Genomic DNA, 1,271 nt, shown 5'->3' on the forward strand with positions numbered 1-1,271 from the left:
GGGAGCTGTGAGGGGGATATAAGGAGGGTGGTGATGAGAGGAGCGCTGCTGGGCCGATGCAGGGCTGATGAGGAGGATGAGGGTGTGATAAGGGAGCTGTGAGGGGGATATGAGGAGGGGGTTATGATGAGAGGAGCGCTGCCTGGCAGATGAGGGACTGATGAGGAGGATGAGGGTGTGATAAGAGAGCTGTGAGGGGGATATGAGGAGTGGGATATGAGGAGGGAGTTATGATGAGAGGAGCGTTCCCCGGCGGAGGGGCTCATGAGGAGGATGAGGGTGTGATGAGGGAGCTGCGAGGGGGTTATGATGACGGGGTGATGAGGGGCTGATGAGGAGGATGAGGGTGTGATAAGGGAGCTGTGAATGGGATATGAGGAGCGGGTTATGATGAGCTGACCGTTCCCCGGCGGAGGGGCCGATGAGGGGGTGTCGAGAGGGCGGTGCCGGGGGCGGTCTCTGCCGCGAGGGGCGGGGCTGAGGGCGGGGCCAGATTCCCGCGCGGGGCGGGGCCGCGGCGGTGACGTCACCCCCGCCTGGCAACGGCGTGGGGGCGGTGGCGGCGCGCGGCTCTCGCGGGACTTGGCGCCCCCCGCTGTGGGCGGAGCGGAGCCGCCGGTGCCCGAGCTCGGCGGTGGCGGCGGGAGCGACGGGACGGGACAGGACGGGACGGGACGGGCGAGCGGCCCCTCTGTCCGGGTCGCCTCTGCCCCGGGCCGCCCGCGGCTCGGAGCCGCCCCTTCCACGCCCGTCGCGCCACGGATGGAGCCGCAGTGCCCGGCTTGAGCACGTCGGCGGGACCCGGAGCCGCTCCGCCGAGCCCCGGCGGGCGGGCGCAGCATGGGTGAGCGCGGCGGGGCGGGCGGCGGGACCGGCCCCCTCTTCCCGCTTCTCCGGGGGCKCCTTCAAAGCCCTTTGTCTCAGGGGAGGGCGCGGACCCCCGGGGCCCGCGGCAGCTCCCGAGGTGCCCGGAGCGGGAGCGGTGCCGGTACCCGGGGCCGGTGGAGGAGCTGCCGGGCCCGGCAAGTGCGGCAGGTGCTCGGTGAGCGCTCCCTCCTGAGAGAGGCCGGGGCCGCTCCGTCCCGCCCGGCCGGTCCCGGTCCCCGTCCCGGTCCCGGGGGAGCTGCGGAGGGGCCCGGGCCGGGAGGAGGAGCCGGGGGGTCCGCGGGTTTCGGTGGTGCGAGCGAGGTGTCCAACAATGCCCGGTGCTGCTTGGAGGGAGTGACTTGGTGGAGCATAAAAGTTTTTATAGTTAAATCCAGCCCTTTCGC

At 71.3% G+C, this 1,271-nt stretch overlaps 1 protein-coding gene across 1 annotated transcript in view; it reads left to right on the top strand.

Moving 5' to 3' along the window:
• Nucleotides 1-644: 644 nt before the first annotated feature.
• CD2AP (CD2 associated protein) overlaps nucleotides 645-1,271 on the top strand; it is a 78,269-nt gene continuing 77,642 nt past the window's right edge. The window contains exon 1 of the mRNA XM_057378564.1: nucleotides 645-844. Coding sequence (XP_057234547.1) covers nucleotides 841-844 — 4 coding nt within the window. The 5' untranslated portion in view covers nucleotides 645-840. The remainder of the gene's footprint in view (nucleotides 845-1,271) is intronic.

The sequence above is a fragment of the Malurus melanocephalus genome, unplaced genomic scaffold (assembly GCF_030028575.1).
Source record: "Malurus melanocephalus ecotype Western Australia unplaced genomic scaffold, MMel_1.1 scaffold_363, whole genome shotgun sequence".
Classification (NCBI taxonomy): domain Eukaryota; kingdom Metazoa; phylum Chordata; class Aves; order Passeriformes; family Maluridae; genus Malurus; species Malurus melanocephalus.